Source organism: Pelodiscus sinensis, chromosome 15 (assembly GCF_049634645.1).
Source record: "Pelodiscus sinensis isolate JC-2024 chromosome 15, ASM4963464v1, whole genome shotgun sequence".
Lineage (NCBI taxonomy): Eukaryota > Metazoa > Chordata > Testudines > Trionychidae > Pelodiscus > Pelodiscus sinensis.
In genome coordinates, this window is record NC_134725.1 from 5,910,151 (window position 1) to 5,932,182 (window position 22,032).

General features: G+C 43.3%; 1 protein-coding gene across 2 annotated transcripts; it reads left to right on the forward strand.

Annotated features, from left to right (window-relative positions):
• The first annotated feature begins 1,143 nt into the window (after positions 1-1,143).
• LOC102445010 (solute carrier family 2, facilitated glucose transporter member 11-like) lies at positions 1,144-22,017 on the forward strand. 2 transcript variants are annotated; one of them, XM_006130241.4, is made up of 12 exons: positions 1,144-1,290; positions 2,256-2,354; positions 5,516-5,676; positions 8,580-8,704; positions 9,893-10,022; positions 10,212-10,360; positions 13,023-13,210; positions 15,795-15,905; positions 18,110-18,211; positions 18,475-18,550; positions 20,229-20,356; positions 20,711-22,017. In XM_006130241.4, exons 1-12 carry the CDS (start codon positions 1,267-1,269, stop codon positions 20,912-20,914), a joined length of 1,497 nt encoding a protein of 498 aa, XP_006130303.1. In that variant the 5' UTR covers positions 1,144-1,266; the 3' UTR covers positions 20,915-22,017. The 2 variants fall into 2 exon arrangements, with proteins under 2 accessions (XP_006130303.1, XP_075754058.1); XM_075897943.1 differs by lacking the exon at positions 15,795-15,905.
• The last annotated feature ends 15 nt before the right edge of the window (positions 22,018-22,032 follow it).

Below are 22,032 nucleotides of genomic sequence, written 5' to 3' on the forward strand. Positions count from 1 at the left end.
GTTCAGGCAAAAGTCCTTTTGCGCAAAAGCTTTTGAGCAAAAGGTCCAGTGTAGACAGCTCAGATTTGTTTTGTGCAAAAAAGCCCCGATTGCGAAAATGGCGATCGGAGCTTTTTTGCGGAAAAGTGCGTCTAGGTTGGCCATGGATGCTTTTGCGCAAAAGCACTTTTGCGGAAAAGCATCCGTGCCAATCTAGATGCTCTTTTCTGCAAATGCTTTTAACGGAAAACTTTTCCGTTAAAAGCATTTGCAGAAAATCATGCCAGTCTAGATGTAGCCTTTATGTCTATAGCTAGTTTGAGCTCGTTACTAAAGTCTCCCATCTTGAAATTCATTATCTTTAATTTGCTGTTCTCCCCTCTTACTTTCCTTAGAATCAAGGGTGGCTGGCAGATGTAGGGCCAGGGGATGCAAGCCCCAAGCCCCACCCCCAGCCCTGCCCTTTCTGCTAATACCCTGCCCCACATGGGAGCCAAGCCACAACTACGCACCCCACCACAGCAAGGTGGGGCAGTGTCTGGTGTGCACCTCCCACCACAAAAGAGAGCAGGGAGGGCTGGCAGGCCCATTTGTGCGCCCTCTTCTTCCTGGCCACGGAGCACAGGGTGGGAGGGAGAGAAGCACATGGCCCCAGCTTCCCCAACCCCAGAGCAGGAAGAGCAGATGTTGGGGGCAGCAACACTCTGTCTCCAGAATGTCTACAGTAGGCGGCGTGTGGGCAGGGCCAGGCAAGAGGTTTGGGAAGTCAGAGCCTTCCCCCCACCTAGGATCCCAACCTCCCATGCTTAGAATCATGAACTGGTATCATTGCATGGTCACTTTCACCCAAGCTGCCTTCCACTGTCATATTCTCAGCCAGTTCCTCCCTATTTGTTAAAATCAAACCTAGAACAGCTTCCCCCACCCAGTAACTTTCTTCATCTTCTGAATTAAAAAATGGTCTCCAGTAAATTCCAAGAACTTTTTGGATAGTCTGTGCCCTGCTGTGTTATTTTCCCAATAGCTGCCTGGGTAGTTGAAGTACCTACTGAATAACAGAATGAACACAGACAAATTTTAGGTGTACTAAACCTTATCTAATGGGCACACACAAAACCCCTAAAAACAAAGCAAACAGTACAAAGTAAAATTTAACTTTGACAGATCCAAACGGACAAGCTTCTTTTAGTCACTGGATTATACACTTAGAGAGGAACGTCCGAAACCAAACTGCTAATTCAAGAGACCAGCCACAAAATAAAGAGCTAAAAAACTCTTAAACTGAAGATGGGTGACTTTCTTTCAGACGTGGTGAGTTTTCTGTCATTTATCTATGTGCCAAATACTTCATAATTCTATCTAAAAATTCAGCAGGGTGGCAGGGGAAAGAGAGAACATTGGGCAAGCTCTGTTTATTTTCATGCTTCCTGGATTTTTAGAATGGACATTAAATTTAATAATTCCATTATTTTAACCTTTTTCCCAAAATCAGAAAAGTAAAAGTGATACTTGATACAATTTGCCCCTAACATTTTATTTTTCTAAATTCATATTATCCTGTTTTCAGCAATATGCAGTCAGTAAAGAATTGGCTTATTCATGCGATGTAGATAGTGACCCAAAGTTAGAAAACAAAATAAAAAGTAAATATTTTCAATCCTTAATATCTATATTTGACATAGTCCTATACAGCTGGAGAACACTTCCACTCTCAGAGAATGTCTATACTAGGAAATTATTTTGAAATAACTAAATTCAACTTAATAACTCTTGAAATAACAACATCAAAATAGTGTGTCCTTACTATGTGGAAGCCTCAAAATTAACCCGAGGCAGGCTCTATTAATGAAGATGAGCTACCTCGACTTAGCACCCGGGGAAGCACTGGGGAGTGATTAGTCAGAATGACTCTGGGGAGTAGTTATTTTGAAATAGCAGCACTGGAGTGTCTACACAACCGCTGTTTGGAAATAACTATTTCAAATTAGCGTTATGCCCCAAGGAAAGCAGGCGTACAGATTTCGAAATAAGTGGCTAACGTAGACGCTTTGCTTATAAATTTGACCTAAGGGGGTTATTTCAAAATAAGCCCTTAGTGTAGACTAAGTGAGAAATGTCCCTCTAATTCAAAACATTTCAAGTAACAATTTGTTGTTCAAATTCCCTGTTAACACATTCGAAAATCTGCTAATTTCTAAGAATTTTGTATGTGCAATGTGAGGAAGCAAGGCCAAGAACGTCCTAAACATAGTAAAAACTTCTCTTCCATCTTCCAGGTTCAGTGTCGGAAACTATTTCTACTGATCTTTCTATTGGGAATTGGGGGAACTTTCTCATACGGCTTCCAAATTTCTATGATCAGCTATCCTTCCATGGTAAGCAAAGCATCTGCAGCAATTAATTAGTGTCAGATTCTGGCCTGGGAATGTTCTTCAAGACACCTTGAAATTCTTTCAACTCTTTCCTTTCTCATTCTGACAATAAAGAAGGGTAAGAATAGTTGGTAAAACCCCAAGGGATGGCCGCTTGGCAGAATTTATTCAGGGTCATGGACTTTTGTAAAGGAACCAGAGACTAACAGCACCAGAAACTTTTACTAGAAGATGAAGGCTCATGCGGACTGGCTGCTCTTTAAAATGCTTCTATTTCATTGCATGTATCCATATTTATAGGAGTCTCATATGGACCTTGATGGCACAAGTGTCCTTTATAATGAAAGAAGCAAAAAAGTGAAACAATATACAAACTAAAGCACTGAGCTATTAAAGCAAATTAAGAGCCTTCATCTCCTATACCAAAATCATCATAATGCTTCAAATGAAGGAAGACAGTTCAGAATATGGAAAGAATTGATCGAACATACACTATATTTTTTTTCTACAATAAAAATTGTAGATACAATAAAGACTTCATTGTCACAGTTAAGGATAATGGGGCCTGTAATCCCCCTCCATGTTCCAGCATGGGCATTCAGTCTAAGGATATTAAGGACTAGTCGACTAGTCAATAAGCAAATACTTATCACATAGTCGAGTTGTCTAGTCAATTCCCCCCCTTGCTGCCTCTATCAAATAAGGGCAGCAAATGGGGGGGCAGGAGAGGGTACTTCAAAGGGGCAAAGTTTCAAAAGGGCAGCGCCGCACAGCTGATCCCGCACTCCGTACGGCGCTGCCCCCTTGAAACACCATCCCGGCGTTTCAAAGTGGCAGCACCGCATGGAGCTGATCACAGGCTCCATGAAGCATTGCCCCTTGGAAACCACATGACTGCAAGCATGCAGGCTGGGGACAGCTAGGACTCCCTAGCTAACCCTGGGCTTCCTGAGGCATTTCCCCAGAACCTGGAGACAGCTGGGGAGTGTGGCATTTCAAAGCAGCAGTGCAGCATGGAGCCCGGGTCAGCGGGGGACTTTGAGTCCCCCGCTGACCCCAGGCTTCATGAGGGCACTTCTGCTCTGAAATCCATTCGGTATGTCTACACTCCACCCTAGTTTGAACTAGGGTGGCTTATGTAGGTATTCAAACTTGAAAATGAAGCCAAGGATTTAAATATCCCAGGCTTCATTTGCATGTTCCTGGGTGCTGCCATTTTTAAATGCCCCGTAGTTTGAACTACCTGCCTGCGGCTACACGCAGCACGGACTAGATAGTTCAAATTAAAGCTCCTAATTCGAACTACCGTTATTCTTCCTGCAAGGAGGTTTAACGGTAGTTTGAATTAGGAGCTTTAGTTCGAACTACCTAGTCCGTGCCGCGTGTAGCCCCAGGCAGATAGTTCGAACTACGGGGTATTTAAAAAAGGCAGCGCTCGGGAACATGCAAATGAAGCCCGGGATATTTAAATCCCAGGCTTCATTTGCAAGTTCGAATGGCTACATTAGCCACCCTAGTTCGAGCTAGGATGGCAGTGTAGACATACCCTAAGAGTCTCCTCCGCCCCACCCGAGGGGGCTCTTGTGCATTTCAAAGGGTAAGCGCCCTCATGGAGCCCAGACTCCGAAGGACTTCCTGGTGGCCCTGGGCTGTATGCAGAGTTCCGCATTCCTCCTTTGAAATGTAGAAGAGCCGCAGTGAGGCATTTCAAGGGAGGAATGTGGAAGTGCCTATTGACTAGTTGACTAGTTGATGGAAATTCCATCAACTGCTCGACTCGTAAATTAGTCGCTAGTTAGCATCCTTAATCCAGTCTAGAGTCCCAGATCTTCAGCCATCAGCTGCCTTAGACAGAAATGTATTTTTCTCCCTCCATCCTGACCAGGATGCAACACCCCCATGCTGAAACCATGATACTCCCCCAGCAAGGCAGACTGTCTACACAGCCAGCTTCAGCACTGCAGCTTTGTCTTCAGAAGCTAACAACACTGTAATTGGCAACACTTACACGTCACCACACAGCTCTTAATAAGCAAGAACACTTATTCATGAGGCAAAAGCATTACAAAGAAGACCTTAACAGCACCTACCCGCATGTTAATAAGTTTACCGAAGATCGCCCCATCTCCAACACGGGCTCTGGCAACTGAACAGTTTTTCAAACTTACACAACGACTACCTATTCATCCCAAAATGTTTTTGCTCCAAACAAGAATGTTCAGTCTTATGGGGCCCTCTGTAACCCAAAGTCTTCCCAACTTTTCCATAAATATTGGGGCTCCCCTTGGATCAGAAGGAAGTCAGTTTTAACTTGGGCTATTTAACCCAAAACCCTTTATTTGTCATTTGGTCCCTGGCAAATCCAATTTGAATCAGTATATGCAAGCCTTTCTCCAGATGGAGGTAATTCATTGGAGAAATTACAACCTAAGTGAACATGTCTGACTACACTCCACTATTCTTAGTGGATTATGATCCTTCAGCCCCATAGCCATACATATAATCTTTCAATAGCACATAAATATTTGCACTAATACACTGAACTCCTAAAACACTTCAATTTAATTCAGTGAAGGAGGGGACTTGATGATTTCTCAAGGTTCCTTCCAGTTCTAGTATTCTATGGTTCTATGATTCTATGATTTCTCAAGGTTCCTTCCAGTTCTAGTATTCTATGGTTCTGTGATTCTATGATTTCTCAAGGTTCCTTCTAGTTCTAATGTTCTATGGTTCTGTGATTCTATGATTTCTCAAGGTTCCTTCCAGTTCTAATGTTCTATGGTTCTGTGATTCTATGATTTCTCAAGGTTCCTTCCAGTTCTAGTGTTCTATGGTTCTGTGATTCTATGATTTCTCAAGGTTCCTTCCAGTTCTAGTGTTCTATGGTTCTGTGATTTAATTCAGTAAGATCTGTGCAGCATATTATCATATTCAGGGCTCAACAAACTATAGAATCTATTCGCCCGTGGTGAGTAGATTTCAGCCGCGTGCCCCGTTTACCAGCGGCGCGCGCATGCGCAATGTGGGTCTTGCACATGCGCAGTGCGGGGCTGGCAAGCAGCTTTCGCCACCATTTGTCAAGCCCTGATCATATTTGTCGTGCTTGTAACAAGGGAAATTAGTATTGAAACTCCTTCTCCTCCACCACCAATTTTTCTTTCTAGTACATCAAGAACTTCATCAATGACACCTGGCAAGAACGATACCACACTGTCGTCGATGAGCAGATCCTCACATTACTGTGGTCTTTCATTGTCTCTATCTTTAGCATTGGGGGATTACTGGGAACCATCAGCTCAAGATTCCTGTCTGCAAAATATGGAAAGTCTGTATCAAGTAAAAAAGCACTTTTTAAAACTGACCACTGTAGCAAGGTAGAAAAAATATGGTTGGCTTTGAGATTATTGTCCCTACAGAAAGGAAGAACAGTCCATATTTTCCCTGCCAGAATGTTGCATTAATTCACATATCCCTCTAATTAATGTTGTTCTATACAGTTCAGTGACAAGTTCCCTATTTTCCTCTTTTATCTAAGTTTTCAGTCCGTAATATTGATTAATACATTCACAGAGATAAGTAGATTAAAATTGACTGCGGTAAAAACAGTCTGGTGGCCCAGGACCCTGTAGTCCCATGCAGGAAATAAAATATTAATGGCTGTCAATGCTGCAAAACAGGTTGAACCTCTGTAGTCCAACACTATCAGGACTGGTGGCAAACCAGAGAACTTGCCAGACCACAGGAAGTCAATATTGTCTAGCAGCACTGGCAACACTTTTATAGCTCACTGGGCTCTGAGAAGACTCTGAGGGGTAAATCAGAGCTAAAAAACAGCACAGAACACTGAGAGCCAGGACTGGCATCTGTAAACAAATTTTATGGGATCACGGGAAACTTGGCCTCATCCATGATAAGTGGACTAAAATCATGCCGGATCACAGATATTGCCAGACTACAGAGTGCCGGACTAATGAGGTTCAACTCGTCATAGGTGCATCAGCTGCTGGAAAAGAATACTTTATGTTACTCAACTTTTTCATGAGTGAATTAAGGAAGGCACTGACCTACTCCACATGGAATACTGACTAATCCTCCTTGATCCAAAGTCTTATAGGACACAAAAACAATTGGAGAAATATGACACGCATCAACAGGGAAATTATTGTCCACTACTTCTAAATTCAAAGCAAATACTTTGGATTCCTCAGATGCTGTAATTCAACATGGTTTAATAGACTTCATCACACTTATCATACTTTTTAATAGACTTTATCATACTTGCCCTTATTTGATTATCTTCACTGGCATAAATTAGCATCTTTCTTGGAAGTCTCAGCAGAAAATGAGCAGGAATGAATTAAAATGGAGATTAAGTGACTTTTTGGTCCCTCCTAAACATGGTGCAGATACATTAATGGAATAGGGTAGAGAAATTTGCACCGCAACTGGCATATGTGTGTGTTCAGTAGATAAACAGGATACTACCTATTATAATCACCAGATATAATCTCTTTTATGAGCACTATACTCATATGACCAGAAAACATAATATCCAATAATGGATTTGACTCAATAGAAGTTGTTATGTTTCTAGGGAGGAAAGCTCTAAACTAAGAAGGATTTAGAAAATAAAATGCATATTTATGAAATCTCCAAGGAGAAATGACTTACCAACAGTTAGAGAGACATATTGGGTGAGGCACTATCTTTTATTGGACCAACTTATACAGATGGGAAAGACAAATTTTTGAGCTCTAGTTGGCAATGACTCATGTTGGTCCTGGGGGCCTGCAAAAACCCAAGATGGGAACAACCCAGTCTCAAAGCTGCAGAGAGCCAGCTCTGCAATGAAATGTAAGTTCCACGCACTACTTCATTTTTCATCTTTTCCACCGTAGGAAAACAAACAACTACAAATGTAGCTTGAAATTTATGCAAGACGTAAATTACTTTTAAAAGAAACACATTTATAAAAGGACAAAATTCCTTGGATTTGTCCAGGGTTTGTTTGTTTGTTTTTTAAATATATACACAGGAATAAGATATGGGGACTCCAAAATATATAAAAACATAAGCAGTAAAAGGAAAAATAGAGGCACCCTGAAAAATTAAAATTCCTAGAAGGCAAGAGGGCTTGGAGGCCCCTAATTTATTGATGGAGGTTGTGTGACATCAGTACACTCTGATTATCTCCTGGTCCTGGATGTCACTGATCACAAACTTGCTATCACAGCACATTTATTTCACATGAAATCAGCCTTGACCATGACGTCATGATGCAATATGATCAGAATATAGCAATCATACACATATGTTTTTTTAGGAAGAGTAGAGCTATGGATGACTCTGGTGGAATTTCATCACTGTCTTTGGAAGTAGTATAGACCATTACCATGCCATTTTAGAAGAAAAAAAATGAGTTCTCAAATTCAAGATGACTAGGATGAATGAGTCTCAGAGAGTTTCTAGTATAAAAATCTTTCCTTTCATCCAGTGGTACGGTCCCCAGGCACTTTTCACCCCATGAGACAGATTTTCTGATATACATCCTCATAGCACTGTTCAATTTTAGAGCATTTTTGAGGGTGGTGAGCTATTTCTGACAATTGGATAATACCAAGAGAATAATACATGCAAAACAGGGAGGGGGAAATCATCCCAAGCCTTCCTCCTTCGCAAGCTGATTAAATATGCATGAGCCAGGGGAATAAGCTCTGACTTCAGTAGGAATGCTTTCTGATTTTGCTGGGATGCTTTCCCCTTTGCAGGCATTAGACCAGTGTTTCTTAAACTTTTTAAGACCGAGGAACCCCAAACAATAATTTATTTTGTGAGGAACACCAAGGATTTTTTGTTGAGCCAAAAAAAAAAAGTTATCGAGAAAAAAAAGGTCTCCTGCCCCTATAAAGGCAGCCATTTTGAATTCTGTTGTTCTCCTTGGCACACCTCCAACTACCTCACGGCACACTGCTGTGCCGCGGAACACAGTTTAAGAAACACTAAATTACAGGAAGTTTGGGAGAGGGAGGCACTAACTTTGAGTATCAATTTAAGTAATGTCTCAGCAGCACAGAATAAGCAACTATTAGGTCCCCCTTGCAAATTCTGAATTCAGTGATAAAATCACCACTATCTGCATGTTCAGAAGATAAAAAACAGAAGGCATTAGGGGAAAGCAAGAGCGGTGGTGTTACCTGTTTTGTGAACGTCTTTTATGTGCTGTTACAGAAAGAAATGTCTAATATACAATAACCTGGTTCTGATAGCAGCTGCATTACTCTGGGGCTTCAGTAAGATGGCAAAATCCTTTGAGATTATTTTGATTGGACGTTTCCTTTGCGGGTTTAATTCAGGTAGGTTGTGCTTCATTTTTAATTGTATAATAATCATGCGGGATTTCCCTGGATTTTGCATGGCTGTAAAGCAGAGGCAGGATAAACATTCCTAAGTGTCCAAATGAAAGGGGTCCGTAAATTGTTATAGGGTGAAAGAAAAGAGACGATAACCCAAGGAATGTGGGATGAAGGAGTTAAGAGAGAGAAATGAGAGAATGTGTTTGACTGCTTAAGACTACTTTTCCACATAATAATATTCCAGGCTAAGGGAAAACACCCTGGAAGGGTGAACTTTAAAAAAACAGATAATAAAACTGACTACTAAAATATTGCAGGCTTGCAAATAATAAATAAATACAATGCCAAATATATAAATAAAAGGTTCACTTCATATAGCTAGTATCATGCCCAGATTGAAAAGTTTTGCCTCTTTTATCCTTTATCTCTCCCTATGTTTATCAAAATTATGCTTTAGTCTGACTACACTCTGGCTATGTCTAGATTACATCCCTTTCCTCGAAAAAGGGATGTAAATTAGACACTTCAAAATTGCAAATGAAGCCATGATTTAAATTTCTCACACTTCATTTGCATAATGGCGGCCGCAGGGTTTTTTTCGAAAAGGGGCTTTTCAAAAGAAAAATGGCAGTTTAGACGGGGTTCTTTCTAAAATAAAACCCTTTTTGAAAAGATCCTGTACTCCTTAAAAAATTAGGTTTACAGGATCTTTCGAAAAGGGGTTTTTTGTCGAAAGACCCCCATCTAAACAGCTGTTTTTCTTTCGAAAAGACCCTTTTCGAAAAAACCTTCATTATGCAAAATGAAAAACCTCCATTATGCAAAGGGAGCACAGGAAATTTAAATCCCGGCTTCATTTGCAATTTCAAAGTGTCTAATTTACATCCCTTTTTCAAGAAAAGGATGTAGTCTAGATACAGCCAGAGTATAGGAACAATATCAGTTACATTTGTTATTTTTTAAAGAGTAATCCAGAATTCACTCTATTTTTTAATTTGTAAAAATGAATTTTGACCTTTCTTATTTTCCACTCAGCCAGAACAATTCTCCTTTTCACATTAGTTTGTGATACACAGAACTAAACCTACTTCCATTGACATTAATGGCGAAGCCACTAATTTCTGTGGGACTCCAGTTCCATTCCCCCTCTTTTAAACAACTTTGTCCTTTGTCTCTTCCCCATTCAAGGTTTGGGTTGCTGTTTACATGGCCAGTATGTGGGAGAAATTTCCCCTAAGAAGCTGCGTGGATTTACAAGTGCCACTCTCACTCTTTTTTTAATCATGGGGAAATGCACAGGCCAAATTGTAGGACTAAGGTAAAATAAATGTATTAAGCTTCACATCTACATTCCTGGGGCTGGTGGTGGAGAGGGGTTTCTATTCATTCTTTATCTATCCATTGTTATCCCGTATACTTTAACTCAGTCACCCCATATATCACTCAAATATATTTGGTAAGGTTCCCAGAACTGTTTGGATTCTTGTTTTAACCCTATGCTCTCTAGAGAACTTTTCGGAACGGAATCCTTGTGGCCTTTACTGATGTCAGTCAGTGGAACCGTAGCACTGGTGCAGTTGGTCATGCTTCCATTTTTCCCTGAGTCTCCACCCTATCTCCTGATGCAAAAGGGAGATATGGAAAGCTGCCAGAAAGGTAACATGGACAGTCTTATCTCTCACTTTTTTCTAGCTCCTTCTATGCATTTACTCAAGCTGGAATTTTGGGAAAAAATCCTATATGTATTTTGAAGTCACAAAATACCATGTGTACACTATCAATTGTCATTCTGTTGTCAGGAGAGTTCAAATACAAGTTTCAGAGGGGGTTAACATGACTGTTAAAATTAGTGACCTCTAATTCTTTACTCTGATATATAAATCATGCAACATTAACATTAAGGCTATACTGAGTTGTGGTTATACTCAGAAAAGTGAAAGAATGGCATCTTATTACTGAACAGAAATATGATTTCTGTGTGTTTTCTCAGCTGCGGAATTTTTTTAAATTTTGTTGGGAAGGCCTAATATGCATCATCCTGAACAGCTAACCAATAATAACACTTCACAGCACAATCAATGGATAGTAACTATGACTAGTGGTGGTGAAAGTAATTTAACATTTCTTACAGGTACTCTCCTGTAACAACCCAGGTCCCTGCCAGCTCTTTAAATAGCTCCCTACGGGCTTTTGCTGCAGCCAGCTCCTGCCAGAGTTACACACTAAAGTGCACCCGTGTCCTTTCACCTCTGTTAAGACTGAGGAATGAATTAATTTATTTCAAATTAAACACTTTTATTTTGTATAGTCTTTCATAATAAAAGTATCCCAAAATACTATCCCAATAGACACTAGATAAGTTAAACCAATGAAAGAAGAAGAGAGAAACAAACAGGCACAGCCAACCAACAATTTTAAAAATAACATGATATAAAGGCAAATGAAAGAGGCAAAGAAGTAAAAGAAGACAGGTTCAGCAAGCAGGAAATGGAAGGGAAAGGGCTGTTACACCAGCAGTGTGAAGGCTGTGAAAGGAAGCAGAACAGATATTGTTAAACAAAGTAGCTAGAGGGAGAGAAGGAGCGTAGTAAAAATGGATTAAATGTGGGAAAATTATAATATAGCCCACAGTGGGAAACACTAATTCAATAGTGAATGATGACAAAAATTAGAAAAAATAAATGCCAAAAGAGACACATGGAAGATAGTGGTACAGCAAGTGAGATAACCTGAAATAAATACTTATCACCAACATCACACCCCACAACAGAAACACTAACCCAGGAACTAAGCCCTATAATAAACCCTGTTGCCAACTCTGCCTACACATCTACCATAGTGACGCAATCCCAGGACCTAACCACATCAGCTATGCCATCAAGGGCTTGCTCACCTGCACATCTGCTAATATGATACATGTCATCATGTGCCAGCATTACCCCCCTGCCACGGACATTGGACAAACTAGACTGTCTCTATGCAAAAGAATAAATGGACACAAATCAGATGTCAGCATTAGTAACATTCAAACATCGGAGGGAAGCCCTTTAACCTGCCTGGACACACAGTTTCTAATTAGCAAGTTGCCATTCTTAGGGGAAAACAAACAAACAAAAACTTTCAAAAACCTTCAAGGGGAAACCGCTGAGCTGGAATTCATATGCACACTTGATACTGTCAAAAAGGGCCTGAATAAAGACACAGAATGGCTCCCTCATGACAAATAATTTCCCCTTCAAGTATTCTCATCTTTTCATCACTATTGGAGGTGAGCCACATCCACCCAGACTGAATTAGCACTAATGTTGCACTCCCATCTCTGTATCCTTGCCTTTCTGTTGTTATAAGCATCTGAGGAAGTATGCTGGATCTTACAAAAGCTTATGCCCTAATAAATTTGTTAGTCATTAAAGTGCATCTAGATTCATTGTTGCTTTTATTCTACTTCCTGACATATAAATTATATATCCTTACACATAATTTCTCATTTTGGCCCCTTTGAGTGGGACTGTGTTTGACTGGTGTATAATACACAGCAAGGAGATAAAAGAAGGTGTGTGTAACCCTCACCGTAAGGAAGAATCCTTCATCTTAATTTTAAATTAATTAGATTGATCCTCCTAGTAAGCATTTTTTGCATCTCTTTCCACCCCTTGGCTGTGTCTAGACTGGCCAGTTTTTCCGGAAAATCAGCCGCTTTTCCGGAAAAACTTGCCAGCTGTCTACACTGGCTGCTTGAATTTCCACAAAAGCACTGACAATCTCATGTAAGATTGTCAGTGCTTCTTGCGGAAATACTATGCTGCTCCCACTCGGGCAAAAGTCCTTTTGCGCAAAACTTTTGCGCAAAAGGGCCAGTGTAGACAGCTCAGATTTGTTTTCCGCAAAAAATCCCCGATTGCGAAAATGGCGATTGGGGCTTTTTTGTGGAAAAGCGTGTCTAGATTGGCACAAATGCTTTTCCGCAAAAAGTGCTTTTGCGGAAAAGCGTCTGTGCCAATCTAGACGCTCTGTTCCGAAAATGCTTTTAACAGAAAACATTACATAGCCTAACCCAGTTGGGTTCATGTCACAGATCTACCATTCTCTTCTCCCTTCTTCTCTTCTTCTAACCCAAATTCAAAAGATCTGGACTCTTTTGGCACCTAGAAGGAGAGAGGATTTTCACTAACTGATCCATGGCCACGCATGGAGAACCCAATGAATCCACTGATGGGTTGTTAAAGGACCAGGAGGCTGACAAAAGCAGATCAAGGAGCAAATTTAAGAAGTTCACCTGTTCGTTGCCGAATAATTTTGAGATTTTTTTCCTTTACAGCTTTGAGGCAGCTTTGGGGGGAAGGGAATCATCAAGGAGCTATTGACGACATGGTGAAGGAGCAGGCTACAATGAAAAAAAACAAACCCATGAGTATCCTGGGCCTCATAAAAGACCGGTCTATGCGATATCAGCTATGTTTATTGATCGTCCTGACGGCTTCCATCCAGCTTAGTGGCGTCAGTGCAGTTAAGTATTCTCCTCTCTTTAAACTTTAGTGTATTGCTGAGGAATAGGGATGTGAACGGGTAACCTGTTAACCTTATCAGGCGCTGGTTAACCAGCACTTAGGAGCAGCTCCCCAGATCCGCCAGCCCTGAAGGGCCCACTGCAGGGCCAGAGGAGGTGGCAGCTAGAGCTGAGGGGGCCAGCAGCAGCCCCACATGGTGGGGGGAGAGGATGGAGGTGGCCCCATGAGGTGGGGGCTGCTCTCGGTGGGCTGCAGCAGTCCTCTCCCTCTCCCACTGAATCGATTAACTGATTAAACCCAAGTTTTAACTGGTTAAAACAGGATTTTACATCCTTACTGAGGAACCAACTTATTGTAATATCAGGTGTATTCAAAGATATGAGGCGAACTCACATAGTCTAGTGGTTCCACAAACATTAATGCAGCCAAAAGCGGCGACCACACGGCTCTGCCTCCCCTGAAGATACAGACCGGCATGTGTTCCATCCGCACGTTTGTTCCATTTTCCAGTCCCCTTCACCTCTTCCAAACCGTGCCCACCAGTGACTCAGCAAATCAGCGGGGAAGCTCATTGCAATTTGCACACTTAGGAGGGAGAGGAGTATAAAATGAATTTGAAAGGCATCAAATCTAAAATGGACCGAGGCATTATTTTTAAAATAATGCATCATTAATACACTCAACTCACTGCCACATAGCATCATAAGTCCAAGAGCTTAGCAGGACTAAAAAATGACTGGACATTTATATGGATTTATATGAAAATATCCTTGGTTCAGTATATATATTTGCAATTTACAGAGTTACATATAACCACAAGTTTCAGGATATGTGTCAGCAACTAAATGATGGGATTTAGGAAGAATCTTCTGTTACCAGCATTTTATACTATAATTGTCCATTATATGGGCTTGTATGAGGAATAAGGGTTATTTTGAGAGAAGGGTTTTCTCTCAAAATAACCGCGTCTTAACAGCGGCTGTTATTTCAAAATACTGCCATTTCAAAATAGCGCCATAACGCAAATATGCAAATGAAGCACAGGATATTTAAATCCTGGCTTCATTTGCAATTTCAAATGTCTTCATTTGCATCCCTCTCTCAAAAGAGGGAGCAAGTGTGGACATACCCTTAGAGACTAACAAAAATATGTATCGTACCATGAGTTTTCATGGGCACAACCCATTTATTCGAATGAGATGAGTGTTGTTAATTATACATTTTTTTTCTTCAGCCAGAAAACTTGGACCAGATCTGATGTGAATCGATTCAGCCCCATTAACTTTAATGAAGTTATATCAGATTTACACCAACTGAGAATCTGTCCTGTAGTCTTTCTAAGGGTGACAGGCTTTGTACCCTTGCATTACGGGAATCTGACATTTAGCAAGCCTGCAGTTAAATGTCCACGTCTCAGTCTTACTCACCTCATTTATCCACAATGCCCCTGAATTCCAAGGAGAGCTGTGAATGAAAGCAGGAAAAGGGTTGACCTTTCCATTCATTTTTCCTGATTCTCAATTTTTTATTTACATTCCAGGAGGCCACTTAGAAAGACAGGCAAAGTTTACTGAGCTCAGAATGGAAGGTGAACATGCCTTAGAATTACAATATTTTTCTATTGCTATCTTACCGTAAAATGTCGAGTATAATGCGCACTTTTTTCACGATCAAAGTCGGGGTGCCCATTATATATAGGAGTTAATTTTTTAAGTTTTAAGCTGACAAACATGTAAGTAGTCCTGGGCCAGGGAACTCCCCCTGTCCTCTGCACAGAAACATTCCCACTGCAGTGCGGCATGGGGGCTGCCGCCTCTCCAGGCTCACGGACAAGGCAAGAAGCCGGCGCCGCCGCCAGACTGCAGCGCCCTGGCTCGCTGTCTGCCCGGTGCTCCTTCAGGCTGCGGCAGGCGCAAGCTTGGTGCAGTGCAAGGGCAGCTGTCTGGAGGGCAGGTTTCAAACTCCGCCACCAGCTCCCTGGGCTGCACGCGCATTTTCGGGGTGAGCCTGCAGTGGGAGCAGCACGTCCCTCCCTCCCGCTCTTCTGCTGCCCGGGGCCGGCTCCGGAAAGTGGGCGAGGCTGGGCTTGGTGCTGGTGGGTCGGCTCCTGGCTGCGGGCTGCACACAAGCTATATAGGAGTATAGATATATAGGTGCTGAGTAGGTGCGCATTTTATATAGGAGTTCAGATTTTTTCATTATGCTAAGATTCAAAAGTCAGGGTGTGTGTTATACATCGGTGCGCATTATACTCGAGACTTTACGGTAATTCAAAACCACTCAAGTAGCTTGTAATTCCCCACCTCCTGCTTTTGTGATTCGTCATAGTAATAGACTTTTGTATGTCCACAAAGCTGGAAAGCTCTTTCAGTAACAAAACTTCTTCCACTGAAGCTATTAAAATCTGTTCCCACATAAACAGCCTGACATAAATGTAGAGTAAGAGCTGAATATTAACTTGACTATGAAGTACAAACCAGATAAGCGGTCAGTAGGTGAGAAGCATTCTCTCCGAAATCTGGCCCATTACTCACAGGTGTGCATCAGTGATGTTTTTTAAAATGCTGTTCCTTTCATCCCAGATCTATTTCTATGCCTTTGATGTGTATCAGACAGCTGGATTTACTCAAGATTGTATCCCCTACATATCACTGGGGGCCGGGGGGTGTGAGTTCTGCGCTGCCATAGTGTGTGTAAGTTACATTGCAGTGGAAATTGACAGATGGAAAATTTCCACAAAATGGGTGAGGGGTGATTCTCTGAATCAACGAAAAGGGAGATTTTATTTCTGCAGAAGGTGTTCCCCCCTATGAAGTGGTGGACTTCTCTCCCATTCTTTAGTTGCATCTGGATAGACAAGGCCACCATTTTGATTAACTCTTGGCCCAAGCAAGTTTAGATGACACGACAGAATAAAAGCCAGCAGACACAAGTGCCTGCCCTACCCTCGTGCTTCCATCATCCTTCTTGCTGGAGGACCTCCCCTCGTGGCAGTGCAATGGAGGGAAATTATAATTTAAAAAATGCTCTGGCATTGGGATCCACAAAGGGCATTGCATGCCCAGCTAGCAGTAACACAATTTACTAGAACACCTGTAGGACAGGGAGAGCTTCCTCAGAGATACGGTGAAGTATGGTAAGTGGAAAGAAGAGGTGGCAGAAGAACCTCAATAGAACTGAGGCACAGGTGAGGACCAGGCCTCTCGCGCCTCGTAACTCCAGGTTACGTGCCCCTGATTCTCTGACAATCTCTCGACCGGCATGCTTAGCTCATCCCATGGTCCCACTCGGTGTCTACTCAAAGAGAGCTCAGCCAATGGAATTCACCTTTCTAGGCATTCCAGGGAGGAATTTACACAACAAAGGGCAGAACGGGCACTGGGAAAGGACATAATTTCTGTGCCACATCTCTTCTCATGTGGGAGGGACACCCGTTGCCAGTTCCATGAGGCACTTGCTAGGAAAAGATTTGGAATCAGTGAGAACTAGAGACATTAAATTTAGATTAAACAGCTGATCGAGTAGTCGATGGAATTTCAGGGCATCCCTTCTCTCGCCTTCCTAATGCCAGAGGCTGCTCCATCCCTTGGAAAACTAGTGTTGGCTGTCCAGCTGCTCCAAGGGTGGGCAGGACTCAAGCTTGCCACTCTGTGCTCCCCAAACATATATCCTAGCTGCTAGGCCATTTCAGAACTTACCCCACCACTTCACCTTCAGGCCTTGATAAGGAGAGACGGGCACTTGCTATCCCGCTGTGCCTCTGCCTTTGAAATGTACAATAGCTACCCGCAGGTCTTGAACATTGCAAAGGAAGAGGTGCAGCGGGGAACCCACGCAAGGGGGGACTGAAGCAGTTCCCACTCACACGGGGTCCCAACTGCTGCGCCTGTCCCTTTGCAATGAACAAGAGCTGCCCGGGGCTCCTATCCCATTGTTTGATAGGTTGTTCCACCTTGCTTTCTATTACACTCATCCTTTCCCCTGCTGCACCTCTGCCTCCCCTACCTCCCACTCCTGAAGAGATAGTGCTGGGGGAACCAGCTTTTAAGACAGCTCTCCCTCAACACCAGCTCCTGCTCCCCCCCTCCTTGCTGCCTCTGTTTCAGAGGCAACAAGGGGGAGGGCGGGGAAAGGCTAATTGAGTAGTCATCCATTGACTAGCTGAATAGTCACTTACATCCCTAGTGAGAACTACAGAAGAGACAGGTTCTGCACCACGGTTCCACTAGTGCTCTTTTCCACAGATTACAAGGCCAGAAGGGACCATGCTAACCCTAGTCTGCACTCCTGCATAATACAAGCAATAGGACTTGCCTGAATTAGCTCTTGTTTCACCTACAGCATCTCTTTTAAGAAAGACTTCCAATCTCGATTTTAAAAAGTTTCCAGTGATGGATCCAATAATTAATTAACCTCACTATTAACAACTAGTGCCTTATTTCAAATCTAAATTTGACGCGCTTCCCCCGCTCAGACGACCTTTAGGCCATTAAAGCAGCATGGAGAAAGCAAAGTAAGAAGCTGCATTCAGAATGGAGATTTGCTTGATGAGGTCAAATAGCTTATTGCGCCATTGCAGTTAAGCAACATGTTATCTTTGACACTTTTTGTAGGGATTATTTTTCCTGTACCACTCTAGTTTTCATACTGGCAGTGGCTATACGGGAAGCCAGACACAGTAAGAGGAAACAGAAAGAAAGGCCTACCCCAGCATCCCAAACCGAAACACAATGGCAGGATGTAAAAAACCCCAATTAAGGCCGGAACCTGATTACAAATTCATGGCCCTATTACATGCAAGATAGATTAATCCTGTTTATGTCGCCCCAATCCCCCCAAAAAATAGGAAAGGTAGTTCTAATGTCTGACTGTTACTTTTGCATTTTGTGCCCTTCAGAGCTTCATGGTCGATAAGTTTGGCAGAAGGATGCTGTTCTTGTGGGGATATGGACTAATGGTTTTGGTACTCGTGCTCCTCACAACAACTCTCTCCTTGCAGGTAAAAAACCAGCTCCCTTTCTCTGTGTCCTTTACCAATAACTTTCCCAGCTGGGATTCTTGTCTCCGAGAACACATGCTGTCTACTGCGGCACTCAGTCAGTGTGTTCTCTTTGAGGCTTGCAGAACAGTCACCTCCGAAAAAGGAGAGACCTTGAGATCCCCTTAAGGTTTTCCAGATCCTGCTGGCAACAAGAAGTCAGCCTGGAAGTCTAGGAAGGTATCAACAAAGACTCACCACTATCCCTTTGTCTTCCCCTTTAGCATCAGTTCTTCTGGATGCCGTACTGCAGTGTCGTTCTGCTTTTCCTGTTCATTATCATCTTTGCAACTGGGCCAGGTTAGTACCTGGACGTGAGGAGAGAGAGAGAGAGACTGAGGAATCCAAATACACTAACATGGAGGGACTATACGCAGATAATGGAAACAATGAGATGAAATAGAATCTGATATTTTGCACAATGACAGCCGGAGTTTGGTACTCGGGTTAATACTAAGTACTATCACTCACCCCTCCCCCTCAGCAAGGCCAAATGGCCCTTCAGGCACCATGTTCGAGCCATGTTCCTTCCTTTCCCAAGGTGTCCCCCATACAGGGGGCTGGCACAGCAAACAGCCATCTTAGCGGCTCTGTATTGCCTGGGAACAAAGCGGCCCCAGACGCCAAGCCCAGGGTGGCCTGAGGGATTACTTGGGGGCCTGGTGTGGGGTGGCAGCAGGGATCGCATGCACCGCCACCCCCCTGCCCCCACTGTGGCCGTGAGAGCCAGAGCCACTCTGCAGCCTGCCCCGCCCACAATACCACCCTCTCCTGGCTAGAGCAGCGAGAAGCAGGTGCCCCAGCTCCGGCCCAGGGTGCTCCCCTCCCCACCGCCACAGTGAAGCGGAGCACAGCAGAGTGGGACAGGCTGTCTGGTCGCTTCAGCTCCCACTGCCGTGGTGTGTGCAGGAGGGGGGGCCAATCCCAGCTGTCACCCCATGCTAGACTCCCCAGGAATCCCCCAGTTTACATCTGGGGGGGGCTTTGGGCAAGGGAGGGAGCAGGGGCAGAGCTTGGAGAAAGGGGTGGAGTGGGGTTAGGGAGGGGTGGGGCATAGCCCGCATTAAGGGGGCTGCCCTGGGACCCACACCTGGGGCACCGAGGAGGAGATGTCCCAGGCCCCACATCCCGCTAGGGACAGCCCTTCCTGGGAAACACCCTTACAATAGAGCTGTTCTTTGAAGGCTAATTCTACTAACTATACACTCCTAAGACTCACTGTAGAGCAAATATGAAGCATGAAGGTTCTTACATTATAAATGTTACTGGCATGATCTTGATTTGCTCACACCTTTATAAGTTAAACTTAAAAAACAAGGAATAGTCTGATAGCGCTTTATAGACTAAAAAAACATGTAGATGACATCATGAGCTTTCGTGGGCACAGCCCACTTCTGCAGATGACCAGAGTATTGGATGTCCAGGACCAAAAAAAATAGGGGAGAAATGGGGGGGGAAGGAAAGGCAAAAATAGGAGAGGAGGACAAGAAGAGGCAGTGGGTAAAAAATATATCAAAGGGAAAGTCGAGCTGGAATGTAATAGGAAAAACAAAAAGTTTCTAAGTACCTAAAGGATGGATAGTCAAAAGAGGCAGTTTCTAAACAAGTTGCACTGTCATAAGTTCTTTCAAATGACACTGATCAAAAAGGAAGTTTACGACTGGAAAAATCTGAGTTCCTCCACTAGGAAAGACAGAAAAAGAACTTGCCACTGAAAATACTACTGGTTGTGTATGGCTGATGAGAACTGAACACCTCTGATTCTTTTTTCCCCATCTGAGACCAGTGTAAACTAGTGGTAATGCCACTGATGTAAATGGAATTATACCAGTCTAAAACTGGAATGAAATTAGAATCCGGTCTGATATCTGTAAACATTACACTAACATGTCACTGGATTTCAATAGCTTAGAAGTGAATGAGCATTTTATTTTTGTTACTATTTAATTATTATTCTGAGAAATCTGCTCTTCTCCAGCTGGAGCGTTTTTCCCAGTCATGGCTGACCTCTTCACCCAGTCATCCAGATCATCCGCATTTGTGATTTCCAATTCTCTCCACTGGACAGGACTCTATGTGATTGGGATGATTTTCCCTTATGTAGTGGTAAGTGAATCTAAACTAAGCTCTTCTTGAGGGGACCTGATTAATCTTTTTTTTTTAAAGGAGACTATTTATGTGCCATACAGTGGCATCCCAATACACTAGCATACCATTTGCCGGGGTTTTGGAACAATCATAACACCCTGGCTTCCTAGCCAGGGACAGACGTACCTTATCACTGATATCAGCCCCTGTCCCTGAGGTGAAAAGTGTGAATTTGCTCACTTCATCCAGTGCCTTGTATTATCCTATCAATCACCATTTGAAATTAAGATAGCTCCTTTAAAAATTCCCAAGCCAGAACAGTCCAGAATAAACAAGGAAGAAAATTAACTTTTTTTTCTCCTTTGGTTTCAGAGGAGCCTTGGTACTTTCTGCTTCCTCCTTTTTATGGGCTTCATTTCTATAACATGGATTTTCATCTATCGGTTCCTTCCAGAAACAAAAGGCAAATCTCTCATGGAAATCAAAGAGGAATTCAGTCATTTACATTTCAGGAAGAAATATGTCCAGGGTAGGGAAGAGAATCCTGACAGGCATGTCACATGCACCAAACTATAACTGGACAGAAGAGTGTTTCTTAATAGCACAGAAAATAGCGTTACTCTGAGATGACTATAAAAGAGGATTAGCTTACATATTTTACTCCTGTTATTCTGTATTCCATATGCATTTCATCATGCACCCAGACTTACTAGCATATCACCCCCATGTGATTCAGTAATATGAGTATCAGAGGAATAGCCAAGTTAGTCTGAATCTGCATATACAATGAGAAGTCCTGTGGCACATTATAGACTAACAGATATATTGGAGCATGAGCTTTCATGAGCATAGACCCACTGCGTCAGATGCACAAATAATAATCATAGTATATATTTTAGAAATGTGTGTCTGTCTGTCTGTCCGTCTATATGTGTCCATTTATTCAAGAACTCCTCCTAACCCGTAAGAGCAAGGACCACCACCTTTCATCCTAACTTAAAGCAAGGTCAGGGTTTGCTTGTGCCAGGACAATGGGATGTGCTTGGAATGGGATTGCTTCTCATCAAACGGAAAGAGGGGAGTGTGATAGCAGAGACAGTTATACTCACGCATGACCCCATGGGGGGGCAGCAAACACAGAGGACACTTATGAATGACTAGAGAAGGACTCATGAATGACTATAGCGTTCCAGCCCCTGGGAGCAGCTGCTGGCCAGCAGCATGCCCTCCCCTCCCCCCACGTCACAATTGGGGCATAGGGGCTGACTGTGCCACGTGGCCCCCACCTCATCCCAGGCCAGACCTGGGGAGACCCCAGAGGGCAGGCTGTGCTTCCCTTCCCCCAGCCCAGGGAGAAGCCGGCAGGGGGTCTGTGCACTCCCATCTGTCCTGGCGGGCCCCGGGAGAAGCCGCCAGCCACTCCCACTCCCTACCCTAAGCCCTCCACCCCTGACTCTCTACACCCTCTTCTGAACCCTCCCCCCTGCCCTGAGTCCCTCCTTACCCCTCTAGCCTGACTACTGGGCCCTCCACTCCTCCAGCTTCCTGCCCTGAGCCTGCTACACCCCAAATCACTGCCCTGGCTCCCACACTCCCCATACCTCCAACCCCCTGCTCTGAAGGACTTCAGAAACACTGGGCAAATCTTCCAGTAGGAAATAAATAAGTATATGCCTGAATGTGTTGCCCTGTTG